The 21,298-nt window shown below is 26.5% G+C and overlaps 1 protein-coding gene across 1 annotated transcript; it reads right to left on the bottom strand.

The window, feature by feature from the left end:
* Positions 1-8,679: 8,679 nt before the first annotated feature.
* On the bottom strand, positions 8,680-12,341 carry LOC137820136 (protein kinase STUNTED). The gene is made up of 10 exons (XM_068623982.1): positions 11,880-12,341; positions 11,718-11,800; positions 11,384-11,627; positions 10,645-11,229; positions 10,300-10,548; positions 10,048-10,211; positions 9,857-9,933; positions 9,626-9,773; positions 9,325-9,474; positions 8,680-9,233 (listed from the first exon to the last, which is right to left on the bottom strand). The coding sequence occupies exons 1-10, from the start codon at positions 12,031-12,033 to the stop codon at positions 8,994-8,996; spliced, it is 2,094 nt and encodes a 697-aa protein (XP_068480083.1). The 5' UTR covers positions 12,034-12,341; the 3' UTR covers positions 8,680-8,993.
* Between the last annotated feature and the right edge of the window lie 8,957 nt (positions 12,342-21,298).

The raw sequence follows: 21,298 nt of genomic DNA, 5'->3' as shown, positions 1-21,298 counted from the left end.
ATGGGAAAATTAGAAATTGAATCTTAAAGTACATTTTGAAAGTTAATTTCTAGGGTTTTAATTTACCTTCAGACCAAATTTTAGGTCAAATTGTAGGAGAGTAAGTTACACATTTATTTTAGAAAATTGTGATTATTATTTTAAATATTTTTATCCTTAACATGAATTGTATAATCATTAATTTGAAGTGAGATTTCATTCTATTTCCAATTTTCAATGAGTAGATGTAGCTGCCGTTGATTTGGATTGTATTGACTCTCTTCCTGTCCTATTATTTTCAAAGAGTTTTCAATTTTAAGATTGAATTTTTAACAATTTTCAACTCACTAAATGTATGAAACTTGTCCTATTATTTATGTGAATTTCCCAAAACATATGGTGAAATTTTACTTGGGATACTGAGTCTCAAATAACATAAAGATGCAAAAAATAATAATTTAAATTTGTTACTGGAAATCAGTTTTGTCGCAATTTTCACAACGTTCACGATCTTCTTTCTTATATTAGCTAAATTCTAGCTTTCATGTAGATGAATTTAATAAAAATATTCACATCCTTTAAAAAATAAGTTAAGATCATATAATAAAATAAAATATAATTATTTTAAAAGGAACAAAGGATTAAACTGAAAATTGTAAATGAGATACACCATAAAACTAGTGTCATATGCTTTAATATACTAATTAGAGGTTGATCTACCTACATATAGTCATGACAAATTTTTGTACTCACACTAAATGCCTCTATATTTATCCTCAGAAGAATAATGTATGGATTTTCAACAATAATAAATGCGTTTGTTTTTTAATTGTGATGATGTGAATCTAAACACCCAAGTAATGTGACCTAATCTACAAAATAACATTTTAGCTTCCTCTAATATGCAAGGAAATTAGTAAATTGTTGCGCACGCACCATTGAATGGATATTGCAATCTTTAACATATTATATAATGGATATCCTACTTATACAAATTTTAAGGAAAGTGTCTTCAACCTCTTCTTCACTCTTATTTGTCTTTCTCCTTTCCGTTAACTTTTTTTTTTTTGTCACTCGTATCTTTTGAATTATTTATGAGTCTCTCGGTATGAGATATGATATCTGCATAAATTCTTTGAAGCTTAAGCAAATATTTTTGTCTTAATCATTCATTCACATCTAACTATTGAATTAAATGCTCATGTATTTATACTAGTCACTAATAGATTTATTGGGTCTGACACTTTATATTAAAACTTTTGTTTATCTTTTCTTACTTAATTTTTATTTTTGTAATTCTATCCTTAATATTTAATTGATTTTATTTATTATATATATATATATATATATATATATATATTCACATAAGATTTCCACATATAAATCCTTCGTTTTGTCCAACTTCTGGACCTCTGAGAGCTTCTGGCATGGTCACTTCAGATATGAAACCTATGGGTGGAGATAGCAAAACATGCACTAACCAAAGCATCACACAAAGAGGTAAAGAGAAAGTGTAAAGAGCCTTGGCATGTTGAAGTAATTAGTGAAAGAAAATGTTTAAGGGGGTTGGTTAAGTATAGAACATGAGGGGTTGTAATTTATAAGGGAAAAAACAGATTGAGTGAGGGACACATGTGAGTTACTAAGTTTATGACACTATTAACCTTGCATGGCTAAGACTTCCAAATTTATAACACTTCATAAGCTTTATGGGCTCACCTAGCTTCATTCTTGGTATAACCTTTCATCAACATCTATTTGAGACATTCATATTCTCTTTTCTAGAATTTTAAAAAACTTGTTTTTGAATTGTTTAATTTAAAATGATTTCAGTATATAACAGTTGGGAGATTCTTTCATTAGAACTTGTATTATCATAAATATAAGTTTTGTCTCTCCACGAAATGTAGAATATGTATCAACGCAAAATCTAAAAATTGGTGTTTTAGATTATTTTATTATTTTTATTGTAAATGTTGGAGTTATCCGAAGTAAGTGTCAGAACTGTGTGTAAACAAATCAACTTCTTTTTAGGAAGGATTGTAAGTTTTATGATTAGAAGTGATCATTTGATGGAGTGAACTTGGGAGAACATGAGGAGAAAGTGAAAAGAAGATGAGTATGTTTGAATTATAGTATCTTAAGGTAGATACGAGAAAAGTTTATTGAAATTTTTGAGTGATATTGTAAAAAAAATTTAATTTTTTTAAAAGATATAAAATATTATTTTATAAATTTATCCTTATTTTTGTCTACTAAAAAAATTTAATAATAAAATGAGTTATTTTTTTAGAAATAAACAACTTTCACTTGAAAATTTAAAAATTATAATTTGAAAATAAATATATATTAAATATAAATAGGATTATTATATTTATAATAATTATTAGTATATTATTTTTATTAATTTTTATTACTATTTCATTTTATTAATAATATAATAACAAATTTATGTTAGTTCAAATTGTGTAATAATTAATATTTGTATTTAGATAAATTTAATATTATTTTATTTGTATTATATTATGTTATATAATAATATTAATAATAATGGTAATTATGGTTATTATCATGAAAAATTAATATATTTTAAAATTAATTGAATATTTAAATATTTTTGTAAAATAATTTTACTTTTAAAAATATTATGATATATGAGTTAATAACATAAAAAAACATTCAAAATACATTAAAAACAATATTAAATAATAATAGCTAGCAATAAAACATTAATATTTAATAAGATGCATAACATAACATTGTTTGGCATGAAAAATAATAAGAATACATAATCATCATACAGTCATTATGGTTGATGACGTTGAATCTGATTCATTCGATCATCTAGTCGGTTCATCATTGGCAGAATCTCCCTGCACCATATAACTTTTTACCTACACCCAACAGTACTATGTGAAATGTCTTGTGTACCCTTAATAAGTTATCTGAAATGTCTATTGTATTTTTAATGAAATAAAACCTAGGTTCCTTCTACAGCAATGCATTCCCTACACTAAACATATGCACCCAACTACCTAAGGCACGGCGGCACCCAATACACGTTTCTAAGGCACGACCACGACGGAGAGAAGGAGAAGAGTTGTCGTTCACGGAAGAGAAGAAGAGTTATTGTTGCGGAAATTGCGAGTGGAGTAAGTTTTCTCAAATTTAGTGACTTTTGGATATCTATATCCAGAAGTGTTTTTCCTATGAACGTTCATGAAAGTTATAATTAATTTTTTGTCTCTGATATGGATATCGTAGATTTTCTAGATGTAAAAATTTGTAAGTGCAAGGGTTATGGATGGTTCCGAATGTTGAAATCCATAAAGAAGTCACTGTATTTTTATTTTTTTTTGTCTTATCTCAGAACAATTTACAGTGAGAGTAGCAGGAGTAAAAAATGAAAGCTTCCCTCCACCATCACAACAACCACTGCACCAGCACCAATTCCTCTATAGCTAAACGTTCACCAAACACTTAATCCTCTATAACTTTTTTCATAACAAAGAGGACAAAGGCAAAATTGGGTTTAAAATGTTATGTTGGGTGCATATAAAAAATGACATGGTGTAGAAAAAAATTGCCTTCATCATTTCATCAATCCGGTCTAAAAGTGTGTCGATATTCAATCTCATGTTTGCCATCTTTTCCTGAAGATTTTCAATTCCATCCCAAATTTGGGTTAATATTTGAGAATTTAGATTCATGTTCCCTCGAGCACCATTGTTATAAATTGCAATATTGTCTTCAAAATTTTCGACCTCCTCCTCATTATATAGATGCGAATTGTTATTGTTATTCATTATCGGTAGATTACTTCTTATGAGAGTTCTGATTACAAAAATAACTAACTATATTAATACACACAAATTAATTTATAAATAAGTATAACATTCAAATTTTAATATTAATAATATATCAACGTAATATTAACATAAAAAATTCATATAAACATATCAATAAATTCAATATAAAGATAAGAATACAAATTTCTTAAATATAATCAATAACCATAAAATAATAGAAAACACAAAAATTTAACATCATGATTCAATACAAAATAGGAAAAAAAATAATACAAAATTATAATGAACTAAATCATAACTCATAAACATAATAATTATACACACAAATATATTAATATAAACACACACACAAAAATTAAATAAAAATAGAACTTCAAATTATTTCTTAAAATATTAAACATATACTATAAAATTAAAAAATAAATCACATCTTATATAAATAAAAAATATTATTTTTTAATATTATAAAACCTTATAGTAATGAAAAATAAAAAAATACTACCACGACAAAAATGTAATGTAATTAATAATAGAAAATAATTAAATTATAATCAAATAAATTATAAATCATAAACATAAAAAATATATACAAAAATATATTAATATAAACACAATAAAAAAATTAAATAAAACACAATTTCAAGTAATTTTTTAAAATATTAAACATATCCTATAAAATTAAAAAATAAATCACATCTTATATAAATAAAAATATATAATTTTTTAATATTAAAAAATTTTACAATAGTAAAATTAAAAAAAAAAACACTACAACAAAAATGTAACCATAATCAGTAATTAACAATAGAACAAAATTTCATAAAAAAATTATAATCAAATAAATTATAACTCATAAACATAATAATTATACACAAAAATTAATATAAACACAACAACAACTTAAATAAAAAACAGAATTTAAAATATTTTTATAAAATATTACACATATACTATAAAATTAGAAAATAAATAAGATGTTATATAAATAAAAATATTAATTTTTAATATTAAAAAAGTTACAATAATGAAAAATAAAAAATACTATAACAACAAAAATATAACCTAATTAACAATAAAGAAGAATTTCATAAAAAAATATAATCAAATAAATTATAAATATAATAATTATACACAAAAATAAATTAATATAAACACAAAAACAAATTAAATAAAAATAGAACTTCAAATAATTTTTTAAAATATTAAACATTTACTATAAAATTAAAAAATAAATCACATCTTATATAAATATATTTTTTTTAATATTAATTATTTTTACAGTAATAAAAAATAAAAAATAAAAAATACTACAACAACAAAAATGTAACCAAGTAATTAACAATGGAAAAGAGTTTCATAAAAAATTATAATCAATAAATTATAACTCATAAACATAATAATTATAAAAAAAATAATGCAATTAAAAATAAAAAAATAATTTTATACAAAATTATAATCAAATAAATTATAAATCATATACACAAAAATATATTAATATAAACACAACTACAAACTAAATAAAAACATAAATTCAACTAATTTCTTAAAATATTAAATATATATTATAAAATAGAAAAATAAAACATATCTTATATAAATAAATAAAAAAATATTTTTTAATATTAAAAAATCTGCAGTAATAGAAAATAAAAAATACTACAATAACAAAAATGTAATTATTTAACAATAAAAAAAATCATAAAAATTATAATCAAATAAACTATACATCATAAACATAATAAATTAATATAGATACAACAACAAATTAAATAAAAACACAACTTCAAGTAACTTTTTTAAAAATACTAAACATATATTAAAAAATTAAAAAATAAATATACATAAATAAGTAATTAAAATACTAAAATAAAATTATAAGTAATTATAACAAACTAAATCATACTGATATAAGCATAAGAAACCAAAATATATTGACATAAACAAAACGATAAATTAAATATAAACATAACAACAATCATATTTTTAAATATTTTAAAAATAAGAAATAAAATATAACCAAAATCATATAATAAATAAATAAAATAGTGAAAATTAAACATGTAACTGCAATCAAGATGAAACAAAAGTCATTTGAACTTACTTGAAATTTGTAGAGCAGCTCGAAAAATCCCAAGACAGCTTCAAATAAAGTAGCAACACCTTAAAAAAAAAGAAAAATGAAAAATACATTATTAGATGTAAAATCGATTTTTGTAAACATAGAAATAGGCGTCAAATCGATTAAGGAACTTAATACATACTCAACACAATTAATTAGGTACCAGAAGAAGAAAATCGATTTACAGTCTCTTAAGAAATCGATTAACTTCTTAATATATATGGTAGAGAATGGATTAGGCTTGTTCCATATAAAAAGGAAACGAAAATCGATTATGTTTAAGATACATACAAAAGAAATCAATTATGGTTCACATTATAAACAACTCATACTCCACAACACAGATATTGAAAATGGATTAAAATCGGTTATGTTTACCAAAAAAAATTCTCCAGTGCTTATCTGCGAAGAAGAAACAAAGGTCTGCGGCGCTGAGAAGAAGCAACAATGTGAGAAGAATATGAGAAGAAGAAGAAGAAGAAACAAGTGAGAAGAAGGAAGTAGAGTGGAAAAGCTATTTAATTTGAATTTCATTGAACTTGAAGTACCAAGGTCAACACAAATATAAGTGCCCCTCAGGAATCTATCTCTGCCTTCTGTTCTGTGTCACTGCATGCATCAAATCTTCAGAGATGCACAAAGTTGGAAAAGCTCACATGCACCCCAAAAAATAAGGGTAAAGACGGTATTTTCCAATTTGGTGACATGACTTTCCTTGCTAGAGTTGTCTTTTCTTTGTAATTGGAAGAGAAAAGACTTGCATCCCGTAAATCCATTTTTTCCTCACACTTCTAAACATTCAACTCACTTTCTCACTTACAATATTCTCCTCAATCTCACAATCCGCCAATAGGTTGTTTAGGTTGTTTTTGGATTAGGAAGAAAATCTGTAAGGATTTGAGAGTGTGAGGATTTGAGAGAAAAATGTGAAGAAAGTATGTGTGTTTGGATTGAGGTAGGTTATAGTAAATTTGTGAAAAAAGTTGATTGAAGTTTGTAAGTAATATGATGATTATAAGATTTTTTTAAAAGTGTAAAATGTAAGTTTACAAATTTACTATTGTATTTAAAAATATTTAAATAATAAAATACGATTTATGTTTGTATATTTGAATTAATTGAAATATTTTAAATTATTTTGATACAATTGAATAATTTATTTTGATATCGTTAAATAATTACTTTAAAAAAATACGAGTTACTTAATATTATCGAAACATAAAAAAAATCATAAAATAATATTATCTAAGCATATACAAATTTATTGTTATATTTATTTATATATTTTAAAAGTCTTTTATACAAATTGATTTAGATTGTATAAAAATACATAACCATGTAAATATTTTGAAAGATATTTTATAATAAAAAAATATTATATATAGAGTAAATTGTACAACGTATTTATTTATAAAGAAAAAAATATATAAAATAAAGTATGAAATATCATAATATATGATAACTATGACATAAAAATTAAAAATAAAAATAAAAAGTATTATTATATATATTATTGCAAAAATGACAAAACAAAAAAATGTCAAAAAGAAAAAACACCACCATCCCAGGTGATTTTTCTCTCAGATATTTGCATATGAGGTGAATAAGAGAAATCATTGTTAATACAGATTCATTTTCCTCCTTTCCTGCACATCCCTTAATCCAAATTATAGATATGTATTCACATTTTTTCTCTTGGATAGGACATCCTTAAAGCAAACAAAGTATAAGTGTTGAGTTGAGTGTTAAAAATATTTTGAGAGATAGTATTTATATGCCTTTGAATTTATAAAATATGTTAATAACTTTGATTTTCAAATATTAAGTTGACGACTTGAATAAGAATGCAAATCAAATATTTTTTTAAATTATCGAGATAAACTGCAGTTTTGGTTAATTCCCACTATGGAATGGATATTAAGTGCTTGCCTATTACCTAGAAGTGTTTGTTGAGAAGTCCACTATAACACAAATTTTCTTCGTTTCTATTTCAAATAAGCAAAGAATTATGATTATCATAATTCGTTATTTCTTTTGTAGTATGTTAAGGAAAGTTGTCATTATGTTATATAACATAATCATAATAATCGATTATGTTATATAAATAATAATCATAATAATATCAATAAAAAAAAGTAGTAATAATAGAAATATTAAATGAAAAATAATAATAAAAAAAATATGAAAAATTGCAGTAACAATATTAATAATAAAATAAATAATAATAGTAATAAAAATAAATTCATGTAATGATAATAAAATTAGAATTTAATATTTAATGATTTTTAATAATAAAAATAATTCAAATTATATGAATTAAATCATTTACAATTTTTTATAATTTTTATTTTATTTTCTGAGTGTTGTTAACCTTTTTAAATTCTTGAATTAACTTTTCAGTTATCTCATTAATTCCTTTTGTTTCATATTTTATTTTATTCATCTTAATTCGGTAACCTTATTTAAACTTTGATTTGATTCATTTTATTAAAGATGATTGTTACCTTTTAGCACATGATTAAGCCGATACTTACGTCTATTTTTTATTAGCCGAAACATACCTCACTATGCATCGCCCCATACATATATACATACTCCCTTTATATTTGATTCTATAAGAATTGCATCTAAATCCAGTGAAAGTGGCCTTATACTCTCAAATTTTAATGCTCAGTTTATTCACAATTTCACACTACAAGAAGAAAACATGGAAATAGTTATTACAGTTAAAAAAAAAAGATAAAAGAAACAAGCAGTGGCACCAGGCCACTATGAAGCAAGACAACGATCTCTCATTGTGAAATATGTAATTTACATCTTTTCTATAGAAGTTTACAGAATTAGCCCGTTAGAATTTGCTCCCAAAAGCTCGCCAAGATGTGTTCTACTGCTAAAAGCTTTTCGGAATACAGATTGAGACGTACGTAGCTACAAAGTCAAGGAGGGGGGACAGAACTTTTTGCTGTTGGACCTCTCTTCCAAGACCCAATCTGTGATACCGCAGAACTTAAAATCTAAACCTAAGATAGACGAACATAATATATGAAACAAACATTTGATTCCAATATGGTATCGAAATGAACTTGTCAGTCAAAACTTGAACAGCGACTCCATCTTCCCTGCAAATAGTCCTCCAAAGATACACTCTGCTCAGTGCTACTGATAGAAACCGCATCATCCTCCAGGTCCATCAAAGCAAGGTTCAGGTGGGACTGTATGTTAGTTGGAACTGGTTCCTCGTCAAAACCATCAAGTTCCTGTGGTGCATTAGCTTCTTGTTCTGCCCATCTTGTCACCTCTTCATCACCACGCAGAAGTTTCAATATCTGCATCATTGGAAAATAAAATGGCTGCTATTCAGAAGGAAGTAAACGGAAGAATGGAATGGAGCATCTTTGCACAGGCAAAAAGACTTACAAGGCTGATTTGAGGCCGCAGTCTAGGTACCCGTCTAATGCAGAGACTAGCGGCCAAAACCATTCTCTTCATCTGGCAATCATCGTATTCAATGCCTAGGTTTGGATCAAGCAACTGGGTAACCTTCCCACCTTTAAGGATTGGTGTTGCCTGGATATTGTCATTAATCTCATTTGAGTCAAGTCATAGCATATAGTACACGCAGGAAGTCTTGTTCATATATTGGTCCACATTCATTCATTTACGTACGGTGTTGTAACAATCTTACATGCTGAATTTATAGCTGAGAAGGAAAACTTACCCACATAACAAGGCTCTCCTGTCCCTTTGGACATTCATTGTTAATGGGCTTCCTATTTGATAGAAGCTCAAGGAGTACAACACCAAAAGCATATACATCAATTTTATCAGTCACTCTACCGTGCATAAAATACTCAGGTGCGAGGTATCTGCCAGATAAAACTTGATCAGAACAGCACATCAAAAGAAACGGTAAACAATCCAAAGAAGGAACAGGAGGGATGATACTGACCCAAAAGTTCCAGCTACATCGGTACAAGTAATATGGGAAGAAGATGAACCCCAACTAGCCAGTCCAAAATCTGAAAGCTGAAGGGAAAACACATAGATTTAAGGACAGGTATAACTGAAATCAAGTGGAAGATGTTTCAAAGGGCAACAATGTCATCACCTAACTGAAGGGAAGAAAATGTGTTACAATACCTTAGGCTCAAAATCATCTGAAAGAAGGATATTAGAAGATTTCACATCCCTGTGGATAACAGCCTTAGCACAGCCATTATGCAGATAATCCAGTGCCTCAGCTACACCCACAGCCACCTTGTACCTTTCTTGCCAACCAAATGCACTACAGTCCGCCTTGTTGCCTTTATCAGAAAGTACAAGAAAGAATGACAAATTAGAGAATGAAAGATTTATGCAATCCTTAGAAAACAAAGCCAAATAAATATCTACCGTGAAGGTTTTCTTCTAGGCTTCCCCTTGACAAAAAATCGTAAACTAGTAGCAAATGGTCGCCCTCTAAGCAAAAGCCAGATATAGATATTATGTTCTTGTGGCGCAAAGTTGTAATGATCTCAATTTCCTGAACAAACTCCTTTATCACGTTTTCAGATGGCTTCAAAATTTTCACCGCCAATTCCTTGCCATCTGGAAGACATCCTCTGTAAACATAACTACAACCACCTTTGCCAACCAAATTCTCTGAAACAATTGAGAAAAAAACCTATCAGAAAAAACCACAAAGCAAGCAACCAAGACAAAAACAGAAAAGAGTAAGTTGAAGCAGTAAAAGCTAACCTGGTGCGAAGTTGGAGGTTGCAGATACAAGCTCCTGCAAACTATGTAATGTGCAAGAAGATGAGTACTTTTCTTGTAATATCAACAATTCATCAGGTAGGTTACCCGACTTATAGCTAATGGAGGGAAGGGTAACAATAGTAGCAGATCCATATGGTACAATGGCACCACTCACCCCATCGAGAGGGGAATCATCAATCTGCTCAATACTAATTTGCTTATGATCCGGATGGACTACAGCTGAAGAATGAAAATTCGGCTGCCGCAAAGCCCTTTGGAAAATATATGTATTTTTCGTGGAAGATTTTGGGGAATGCTTCTTGTGATGAAACACATTGCGAAGCAGTGACCAGCCAGGTTTATGCTTCGTGTTATCCACCACAACGGAAAAACAAGAACCATCATCAAGCTTCTTAAACGGAACCAAAGCAAGCGAATCACCCTTCTCAACATCATCACACAACCCTCGCTCAAACACAGTCCCAGAAATCTCTTGCAATGCACAACTTCCACAACTCTTTATGTCCTTGTTTGAATAAACCACCAACGCCTTTGGCGACAAACTTGACCCTTCGGGTGATTTTTCTGCAATGAAAGTAAAACTCTATCATTCTCGTTTATTTGTCTGACCTAACTACAATAAGTAAAACACATTTCACAGACAAAGCACATATCATCATACAACAACGCACCAAATAAAACAAGATAAACGTAGAAAATACGGAAAATAAATCAGAACCTCGATCACCACAATTTCCATTTGCTTCTCTCCGGAAAGCAATTTTGCCATTATCTACAGAGAAGACAGAGATACACTTCGGCAATTTCTTCGCACAGTACTTCGCAACCCACGCGGAAGAACGAATAGTGTGATGAGACTTAGAAGTTCCCAAAATCACGGTGGAAACTCCAAACGTCTTGGCCTCTTGCACCAGAACCTTCCGAACCGAGTCACCGCGACACACTTTAAGCCTCAGACCAACCTGAGACGACACAAAAGCCGTTTGAGAGTTTCGAAACGGAGTACATTTATTTCACTAGACCGAAACGGAAAAAGTAACGGCGAAACGAACCTGTTTTAGGTTGCAGAAGCCTTCATAAACGGCGAGAACGGAGTCGAAAGTTTTCACGAGAGATAACAGCGATGCCGTTCCCTCTGCAACAACAAAAATCACGATTCAGATTAAGAACGAAAATAGCGTTAGAGATAGAGAGAGAGATGGAGAGAGAGAAACCAGTGATTGAGTCGAGGACGTGAAGCGCAATGACGAGGTCACCGGACTCAGCCACCTTGACGAGCGCCCACGTCAGCAATTCGCGGCTGCAAGGATCTAATTTTACCCCGACGAGTACCTTCCGGCCATCGGCTCCGTCGCCGATTAACTTCATCGGAAGAGTGGCTCTGTTATTCTTATTCTCCTCGCGCTTTCTCTCTCTTTCTCTGTCTTTCTCTCTTCCTTTTCCTTTTCTCTCTCTCTCTCTCTCTTTCGTGTTGGTTGCTTTATCTTGGGAATGGCGAGAGAGAACGAATCGTGCTCGAGGACCGTGGTGTCGAACTGTCTTAGGGGAATGTTACCCTGCTTCTCGGGCCAGCAAGCCATTTCAGATTCGTTGTAGACCGTTGATTGTGCCGACCGTGAGAGCGCTGAATCTCGTCTCAATCTCATCATTTATCGATCAGAGGACCTTGATGACGTGGCGAATGCTGAATCGTCGAGGTGCTTATAGTGTGTGGCAAGACGCATGCAGGTACTGTGCGCTGTACTGCAGAGTCCACTCTTGACAAAGACAGCTTTGTGTTTTCAGAACACAAGTTGATTCCTTCTTCACAGTAAAATTCAGACTCCATTTTGTGTTCTTATAACATTTTATGATTTAATTGAAGTAAATGTTTTTCCCCTTTTATTCCATTCTAATATTTTTTAGATACATTTTTTTTCTCAATTAATCACCTACTGCAAAAAAAAGTTCACAAAATCACTTTATTATTATTTACTAAAAGCAAACGTGCCAGAATTCGGTGCCGAACCGAGTTATGAGCTTGATTTTGGTTACTTTTCCCTGAAATTCGTTGGATAAGATAAAATCTATAATAATTGAAATAAAATAAATTGCAGTAAAATTTCGTTGTGCTGGGAATTCAATGCAGCTCAAACTAAACATGAGTAATGTATTATGTGCCTTGACTTCACGTACAACCAAAATTTACTTATTTGTTATCTGTAATTTATGTTGCTCTTGATGCTTAGTTTATAACTAAAACTTCTTCTTTAGATTTACTAACAGTAATTATATAATTTATTTAAAACAATATATTAAACAAATATAGCAAAAGATTATTTGAAATTAGATATTTTAATCAATTTAAAAAAATTATAATCTACTCTTTAATAACCTTAATTTTATTAGAATAACATCATTCAAGTGTTATTAAATGGTATTTTATAAATTTTTGGGGTGAAAAGTGTGTTTAAATCGTCTTTATTTTTATGTTAAATATCAGAATATATTATTCTCTTAATTCTATAAGATGATTTTCAATGATAAAATTGTCACACTTTTGAACTCTAAAAAACAATACATAATTAACGATATTATCTTAATGAATTTAACATCGAGATAGCTTTTATTATATAATAATTTATATAATTTATAAGAACATTAGAAAGGAAATAAATAAAAAAATCCAAATTCTAAATTAACAATAAAACCAAAATATACTCTTTCCTCCGTACATGATGATGTTTGATCACTTATGTAATTTTGAGTTGGATACGCATTCAATTCAATGTAAAATTTCAATGGCAACCAAACGTGTTTTTTAGCGTACTAAAAGGTCCAAAGAAGTAGCATGAAAATAATCGCATGAAAATTCACCAAATCTATCATCAAATAATCAATGTAAATTTACTTTATGACTACTTTAGGTGAAGTATTTAAAATCGTAATTTCCTTCTTTATCTATTTTCTTTTCCTTCTTGAAAAAAAAAACTAATTATCACCCTTTTAATAAAAAACAATATATACCATGATAATGTTAAATGTTTCACATTTCATTTAAATTATTTTAGTTACATTTTTATTTAGCCGCAAACCATTAAACATATTAAATATTAAAATTATGAATTTCTATAATAATTATTTCAAAAAAATTATCTTAAAAGAGGATTTTTTTTATCATAGTTAATATTCTAAAAATTTTGCACTGGCATGTCAATGAAATTCTTTACAAAAATTATCCTGGGTATTGTCGTATAAAAATAATAGTTGGAAATAAATGGTGAGAAAATGTTGTGTCAAATATGAAATATTTTAAAAATATATGGCAACAGTTCAATAACGGCGTTGAATTAAAATTAGGGAGTGTTTGGTTGTCTCAATCTAAGAACAATTCAAAAGATGGAACATTGAAGCTCTATAGATGTTACAATTAAGTGACAAATAATAATTTAGAGGTCAAATCATTTCAATTTAATGAGGGGTCCAGTTTTATTTAGAATTATTATTATGCTTTCTTTGCCATTCATGCACATCATGAAATGTAAAATGGTGAAACAATGTTTTTTTTTTATGGTGTATTGTTTTGTGCCCATTAAAAATATAAAATTACAGGTTACTAATAATATGGGTTATTTATTAACAGATGAATAATTAACTATTACTTATCTATCTAATGTTTTCACACTTAAACATAAAAGAAATAATCTAGTGATTACAATATTAATAAACTTTAACTAATTTAATTTTATTGTTTTTATTAAAATCACCTTTAAATCATAGATATGACAAAGATAGTATAATAAAACTCTAGTAAAAAGTGATATCCAACTCTTATAAAAAAAAGTGATATTCTTGATGTCAAGTAGCATTATTTAATAAGAAAATATAAAACTATATTTACTCTTGGATTTTTATTTTAAATTTTACCTTAATTATATGATTGGTATAGATATAATTCATATAACAAATAATTTATTTATAATAGTTCACAATTGATATAGAAGATGATATTATCCTTGGATTTATTTCTATCTTTAAAGTGATAAATAATAAATTATTCATCATCAAGTATATGTAAATAACATTATTTTTATGATGAATTTTATAAAGAAATTTAGATATTTTTTTCTTGTAGATTTTAATTTTTATAATTTTAGATAGATCTGTAAACTCTACATGGATTAAAGCAGGCAAGGAAACAATTTAATTTTAAATTATCTTAGACTGTAATACAACTTAATTATGTTCAAAGTACATGTGATATTTTTTATTTATTTACTCACACAATCATTATTTCAAAATTTTAATATTATTTTAAGAATTTAAATTTAACTCAACCTTACAAAATCAGCTTATAAAACGAGATTCATACATACTTATATACTATGAATTGACCTTATTTTTTAGTATCTATATAATTTTGTTTACAAACATATTTTTATATTATTTTTTGTGAGCAAAATGATGTACAAAAGTTTAAAATGTTTTGTTATAACATTATTACCACCTTCACATTTTGGTTTAGATGGAATAATGATGCTTTCATTTATTCAAGTTGTAGTACAATTTTTATGTAGAGCTTAAAAAAAACATATTAGTAATGATAATTTTAACATGGTAGTGTCTACAAAATTGTCACATTTCTCATTTTTGTCTGTTATCTTTTCTCATCCTCTTCCCAAAATTTAACTCACTAAAAAAATTAACCCAAACACATTATCAAAACTATTTTTTCTCTAAAAATGCAGTGCCTCTAAGATTGAGTCCCTATTATTGATATTATAATCCTCTCAAAATTAGGACTCTCGAAATCTTTATCATTTTCTTACCTTTTAAGTCATTATTTTTCTTCCCACCATTTTTGTGTGTACCTTGTGCCTCACCTATGGTTATGGAATGGAATGTTTCCAAGAACCTTTTGCTTTTTACAAGGCTTCATACCAAAATTTAGACGACTCGAATCTAAGAACATGATCATAGGTAAAAAGGAAATATATTTTGTATTCATATTGTATTTCTTTTTACGAAGATCATTTTAATTTCAATTATCAAATTAATTATTTCTTCTAAATTTTTTTAATGATTGACTTTTGTTTGTTTTGTAATATTTGTTCAACGGTTTTTATGAAGTTGATTGAAATAAAATATATATTTTATTTATTCCAAACACTATATATTAGAAGTGATGATCCGTAATCAAAAGATGATCTAGTGAAAGGAAACAATATTTATTACACATATATTAGCATTTTAGATAATGTTATTTCATGTAATTAGTTTAGTAGTTTTGGAATATAATAGTTAATTTTTATAGATATCTTCATAGAAGTACTTTTGAATACTTTTTCATATTTTAAAAAGTAATGAAAATTGTTGGTTAATTATTCTTAGAGTTAAATTTTCTTTGCTTGTATATACTTTTTTATTATATTTTGTAAAATTGTAAAAATTAAGATCTTAATTAAGTTATAAGATTAGAAATCAGTTGTTTAATTAAGATATCGTATTTTTGTATTTTTTTTAATAACATTTTTTTCATAGGACAAATGATTGTGTTAATTGAGGTGTCAGCTGAGATCTTAAATTGCATGATGCTTAATATAAAAGTTTTTATTAAAAAAAATTAATACAAATTTTCAGTTCCAACAGTTAAAAAATAACGTATTATCTTTTAAAATTTATCATAATAATATCAATTGGAAACATGATATGAAATAAGAATAATGACATCTTGATGTACCATTAAATCGATACTAATTAAAAATTTAAATTGTTATTTTATATAATATAGTAAATGATACGTGGTGCAGTAGATCTAGTAAAACATCACTTTAAACTCTACAAGCATAAGATCTATAGTGGTAGAAGGAATCATGATACACGTATATAATAATTGTTTTAAGTAACATTATATGTAACAAAAGTTGTCATTAATGGGTTTTTTTTAGTGAGAGATGGAAAAATCATCTCAAATCATAATTTAATTAGATCATGCTCAACATCACGTGAAATAAAATAATAAACTAAAACATGAAATAAATATTAAATCTAGATAACACATAATAATGAAAGGATGAAAGACTTTTGATAATACCACTCCAAAAATATTTTAAGATAGTGATTTTTAAAATTCATAGAGAACAATTTTATAATTATAGTTTTTATTTATAAACGCCGATCACAACCATAGTCTATAACATAATTATAGCCTACGATTATTAACATAATCGTTGTCTATATCATAAGTAAAATAAAAATATAATTTTTTTAAATTAAGATATAGGTGATGTTTACGAACAAAATCATCGTTTATATGATCATGTTAATTTTAAAATTGTCACTGCATTTTATTAGATGACATTCCTACTTGAATAGATGTTTATAAATATTGCAAAACACTCTTTTTATACTAATGTAATTAATAATAACAATAGAATAAAAAAAAAAGAGAAAATATTTAGAAGGAAAATAAATGAGAAAATTTAGTGAAACAAAATTATAGGAAAGAAATAAGAGTGAATATGTATTTTTGTACTCTAATAACAAATATTCTACATTAAATATCTTAATAATTAATATAAATAAATAAATATTACACTGATTTATTGTATAACTGATATAATATATAATTTAATATTTATAAAATTGGTTATTTGTATTTTTACCCATCTTTTATAAATCAAGTCATATTAATTAATAATATAAATTTTCATAAAGTGAGATTTTACTTTATCAAGAATAGTTATTTTTATTAAAAAATTATTGTGCTTGTTTCCAAAAGTGATAAAATATATATATTTTTAAATGATTAAATAAATATAAACTATAATTTATTGTCATCAAAATATATAAAATACCCTATAAATATAATCCATACTCATAAAAAGAATGAAGACTATAAGTAGGTTAACTCTAAAAAAATGTCTATATTTCAAGAATGGTCTTTATCTTGATGCCACATGCATACTATATTGAGCAAAAAACAAAAAGTTAGAGTTGATTTAATTTGATTATTATTATGGTGCAAAATGGTGGTGCGAATGTCACTTTCACTCATTAACTTGGGAGTGACTCCATAATAAATATTGGGATATAGTTATAATGCATAAGATCTTAGTTATTATCATTTCATTTCCATAGTATCACTTGTTGTCTGCCACGTGTCCTCACAGAGTCTTTTTGCTCCCCAAAGCACAGGAGTTATACAATTTTGAATTGTCATGTATTTATGCTAAGATATTTTGCATGAGCCATGATTTGTGGATCACTTCTTTCACCATTAAATGCAGGATTATTCATTCAATGGAAAACCACACTCTTATAGTTGTACATTACACCAAAATTACAATTTAATCCATTAGTAATTCTTAAATTTAGGCACCTCCAAGATTTTTCTTCTCAATACACTTTAACAAAATCATCAAATAAAAATCAATTTTAAAGAAAAAAATAATTAACTTTTATAGTGACTAAATTATAGACCATTTTAAAAATTAAAAAAAATAGTTTTTAAATTAATTTTTATTATTTTTAAGTAATTTTTAAGCTGGTATCTAATTAGCTACCAAGATTTTAACTACCAATTATTTAGACTCTAAATGTAGTTGCAAAAACCTTGATAGCTAATTAGATACTAATTTAAAAACCATTTAACAATAATATAAACTAATTTAGAAACTACAATTTTTTTAGTCACTATAACAATTAACTATTTTTAGTCTCTAAAATTAGTTTCTATTTTATAATTTTCTTGTAGTGAGGTGTTGGGAAATTAATTCTCCACAAAACATGTGAAAAGTTATTTTTATTTTAGTATAAATATATCTAACCTTATAAAATGAGATTTATGATAATGATATGATAGCGATTAATTAAAATCGAATAAAGTCTTTTAAATTTAATTCAATTTTATAAAATTAATTAGGTTTAGATCTACTTGTATATTTGAGATTTTTTTATGTAATTGTTTCTTATCTATAATTGTTATGTTTTTTTAAAAAAATGTTGTTAATTAGTTATTTTAAAATTAAGATAGCATGAGTTGTTCTTTTATAAATCTATCTTTGTTTTCATCAAATTTTTAATTAATTTGAATAGAAGGATTATAAAAGAAAGTGTTGAAGATGATAGCTGCCACCAATTTTTTTTGATGGAAGGGACCCATTTTATAGTAGCCGTTCCAAAAGTAAACGAACGACAATGAAGTGTGGGGAAAACTAGATATTGCTTACGAAGTCAGAGATACCTTCAAAATCAAAAAGTTTTATTCTTTACCCCACTTCAGCTATAATCTTTCAGTATTAATGCAAATTTAACCATTGTTGTGATTTACTAGTACCTCACAATTAATTTTTTATCATCAAAATTTAAAAGCATGTCCCAACAATAAAGTTATGGACACAAAATCCCTTAAAGATATATAAGAGTATAACTTTTAATCTCTTCCTTTGAAATCATCATCATCATTCTTTTTTTTTAATTATAATGTTATGCCTTTTACCATGAGAGTATGTTAATGTTCATCTAAATGTAATAATGAAAAACCGATATATATATATATATATATAATTAATATTTAATTTATCTTTAAAAAGTTAAATAATTTAATTGTCTTTATTAAGAATTTTGGCTTTAATAGTCCTTTAAGTTACTTTTTATTCTCATTTAAGTATATTCTCATATGATTTATTGATTAATTTACTTTTTTTTCTTCCCTAACAACAAGTTGACAAGTTAAAAGAAATTGAAAAGAAAAAATGTGAGTTAATCTACAAATTAAAGACAATGACACAAAAACAATAATCACCTTATCCTGTAGAAATAAAATAAAAATTGAATATTCACTAAAACAATTTTTTAGTAAATACCCAATTAAAAATACTAACATACCAAAAATATGTTATCAATTATGTTCATATATATATATATATATATATATAAGTTTTCTGACTTAGTTCTATTATTGTACATTAGTTATTTGGTTTACGTATTTTTAATTTGATATCCAAACCTATAAATCAATAATAATTTAAGAATTAACGGTGACAAAGACTAGACCAGTGATGTTTACACACATAAAAACTAATTTAATAAAATATACATGTAAAATTAATTTGAGAATCCGACACGCCTGCATAGAGATTAATTTATTTGTTAACTTAATAAAAAACAAGTAAACACTTCAACTAATTTTTAAAATGTCCAGTGTGTGATACAATAATTTTAAATATTTATTTTCTTGTAAATTTAAAATAGTATTAACTTCTTCTCTATATAAATTAAAAATAATAACATAAAGGCTAAATTCAACAACTACGTCTTATCTTTGAAAGAGTGACTTAGTAAACATTTGTTTAAAAGGATACTGTAACAAATTATATTTTTTTCTAATAAAAATAATCAAAGTAACGTTAGGAAGTATCCAAAGCTATTCAATGGGTTATTATGTTTTTTTTTTTTTGTTTTCCGTTACGATGGAAGCCAAGAAAGGGAATTAGGTCAAATATCTTAATAGCTTGATTATCAAATAAAACTTCTGTATTTACTTAACGTGAAGCCTTGAAAAAGAGGTTTGTGACGGCTTACATTAACCAAATATGAATAAAAACTTAAATTTAAATTTGTATGGTTACAGATAAAGTATTTGACGAAAATTCTGAAAACTTACTACGTAATTTAAGTAGTAGATTTGATATTCTGTGTACTGTTATATTCGATACATAAACTTTGCTACACTACAAAGTTAGAAAATTACTCTAATTGTTCACATAGGATATGAAGTTTAACATTACAATCGCACACTTAGACATTCATATTTAATTAGAGTGCATAAAAATCTTGTATTTAATTTTATTTTAGTTATTGTATACATAAAAAACTGTATTACAAATCAAAATTCAAATAACTACAATAATAATAATTATTATTATTAAATGGGTTTATAATAAATTTATATCAATAAATGATATATAAGTCTGCATCCTGCAATTTTCTTCATAAAATAATGAACCAAATTATGAAAAGAATTTTTTATTTATTTAAATAAGGCCTTATTATGTATTTACATCAATATTATTAGATAGTTAAAAAAGGATTTTACTCTCTTTTTCTGCAAAGACTATCTCGCTTTGAAATAAATTTGAATTCTTTAAAATAAATAAGAACATTGAACAGTAATAGCAACTTTTATTATCATTTTTATTTACTTGTGTGAAGAGTTCACTTCAAGTGGTTGTGAGCCAAACTCTCTCTCAAAGTTATTGCATTAACACTGGAACGGTTCCTCAGTGAAAGCCATGCTTCTAATTTTAGAAAAGTTAAATATTTGAGTTTTATAAAAATGAAGCATGTAATTTCTTTTATACTAAATAAATAAAATTCTTCAGTAACTATTGATAGAAAAGTTTAACCAAAACTTTTGTCAGGTAAGAGGACTAAAATGGCTTATTTTATTGTTAACATGGAAAGGTCAAATTCCTTGAAACGGGTTTCTAAGTTTACTTATTCCTTCGGACGGATCTACCCAACTCTGTGTTTATGTTTGTAGTAAAAGAAAAAGTGAGGTTTATATATATTTATTTATTTCACGTGTTAGAAGTGCTCACACTAAGCGGATATTATTTGTCCTCAACGAATCTGGCTAAACCATCTACAT

This window comes from Phaseolus vulgaris, chromosome 9, assembly GCF_000499845.2.
Source record: "Phaseolus vulgaris cultivar G19833 chromosome 9, P. vulgaris v2.0, whole genome shotgun sequence".
Classification (NCBI taxonomy): Eukaryota; Viridiplantae; Streptophyta; class Magnoliopsida; order Fabales; family Fabaceae; genus Phaseolus; species Phaseolus vulgaris.
Note: the sequence above shows the minus strand (reverse complement) of the source record. Positions and strands in the feature narration are given on the sequence as shown.

Bases quoted from the DNA above. Each gene is read 5' to 3' on its own strand.
- LOC137820136 (XM_068623982.1), bottom strand. From the start codon at position 12,033: ATGAAGTTAATCGGCGACGGAGCCGATGGCCGGAAGGTACTCGTCGGG. The intron at 11,801-11,879 runs GTTTCTCTCTCT...TTGTTGTTGCAG, and splicing joins CGTCCTCGACTCAATCACTG to AGGGAACGGCATCGCTGTTA. The intron at 10,549-10,644 runs GTTAGCTTTTAC...CAATTGTTTCAG, and splicing joins AACCTCCAACTTCGCACCAG to AGAATTTGGTTGGCAAAGGT.